General features: G+C 55.1%; 1 protein-coding gene across 1 annotated transcript in view; it reads left to right on the top strand.

Annotated features, from left to right (window-relative positions):
• LOC118340340 (E3 ubiquitin-protein ligase Hakai-like) overlaps positions 1 to 1,438 on the top strand; it is a 4,043-nt gene extending 2,605 nt beyond the window's left edge. The window contains 4 exon segments of the mRNA XM_035678240.1: positions 100 to 619; positions 621 to 767; positions 769 to 829; positions 832 to 1,438. Coding sequence (XP_035534133.1) covers positions 100 to 619; positions 621 to 767; positions 769 to 829; positions 832 to 1,115 — 1,012 coding nt within the window. The 3' untranslated portion in view covers positions 1,116 to 1,438.
• The last annotated feature ends 147 nt before the right edge of the window (positions 1,439 to 1,585 follow it).

Here is a 1,585-nt window from a genome sequence, read left to right as displayed (position 1 = left end):
GGAGCATTACAGAATTGTTTATGCAACAATTGTGTGATGCTCCTCAGGTGTGTTTTATTCCGGCTGTGTGTCACTGAACGTTTGTCCCTGTGTGTTCAGCCTCACCTTGTACAACTGCACAGACCCAGTGCAGCGCATCGAGCAGTGCCAGCGTGGTTCCCTCTACATGTGCAGTGTCGTGCCGGGATGCAAGCGCACCTACCTGTCCCAGCGTGACCTGCAGGCCCATGTCAACCACCGCCACCTGAGGGCAGCCAAGTCTTCTGCTGGCCGCCAGGAGCCTGTGCACCTGCCCCCTGCGTCCGAGGTCCCTGACCGGTTCCGTGTGCCTCCACCTCACTTACCCAAGAACCACGTGCACCTCCCCAACCCGCTCCAGCACAGCAGTCACGACCCCTACAGTCAGCCGCCCCCACCCACATCCCACGAAGCCCCGCCCCCCTCCTCTGGTCTTGGTCCTGAGACATTCCGCATCGCCACGGTAACGACCCGTAAGCACAGCAATCTGATTACCGTGCCCATCCAGGATGACTCCTCTTCCTCTCGAGAGCCACACTCTGGCGGCCCAGGCCCCACTCAGCCCCCACACACTTCCGGGACTATTCCTGGTCAGCACCTGTAGTGCCCACTCTCACCACATGATGGCGCCACCGCAGCAGCACTTTGGCCCCCCCAACCGCCCCGCCCACCTCCCATCAGCCATTCCCATGCAGCATCCTCTCCCAGGCTCGGGGACACCACACATGGTGTACAACCAGGGCCCCCTCCTCCCCCCCCATTGTCTCGGCTCCCCCACCAATCAACACCACCAGGCACATCATGGGCCAGATGTCCCCTATATGAACCACCCGCCCCCAGGACCTCCACCACAACACAGTGGCCCCCCTGTCAATGCACCCCCACCGCACCATTACAACCCCAACTCCATGCAGCAGTTCCAAGAAGACCAGGGCACCCTCAGTCCCCCGTTCAGCCAACCAGGAGGGCTCAGTCCTGGGATGTGGCCTGCTCCAAGAGGGCCCCCACCGCCACGAATGCAGGGCCCTCCTCCCCAGGGCCAGATGCCCGGACCACACCACCCAGATCAGGGCCGCTACCGGCCTTATTATCAGTAAACTGCCAACTGAGTGAATGGGCGTTGTTATTCTGTTCCATACCACTTGTCTGCATAATGTGATAGTAAACCTCAGGGTTACAGGATGTAGGACTTTCATTTTGATAAAACTGCCCCAAAGCAAATGTGTGTGTGCTGCACATTTTAGTTAAGTGTACTGAACTTCCCGCTGAACATACAGTAGACTTGGAGAAAGGCCAGAATGTCCCTTTTTTTTAAATAGCAGCGTATGGTAAATATTTCTGTATATATGTCAGCTGATTTCACGCATATGTACTGTACATTGAAAGACGCTAACTATGTCTCAATAAATTTTTAACTGCAGATTTGCATCTCATCTCTGTTTGATATGACAACTGATGAAGGATAACCAGCTGTTTGTTTGCTTTGGAGGTTATTAGGAACAACAAAAGACTTAAAGTCCCCCTGCAATCAGAAAGCTGTTTATCATCTTGTTCCTACACTGTGCTG

The sequence above is a fragment of the Morone saxatilis genome, unplaced genomic scaffold (genome assembly GCF_004916995.1).
Source record: "Morone saxatilis isolate NCDOM2014 unplaced genomic scaffold, NCSU_SB_2.0 Contig10, whole genome shotgun sequence".
NCBI classification, from domain to species: Eukaryota; Metazoa; Chordata; class Actinopteri; family Moronidae; genus Morone; species Morone saxatilis.
This window is presented reverse-complemented; position numbering and strand designations above follow the sequence as displayed.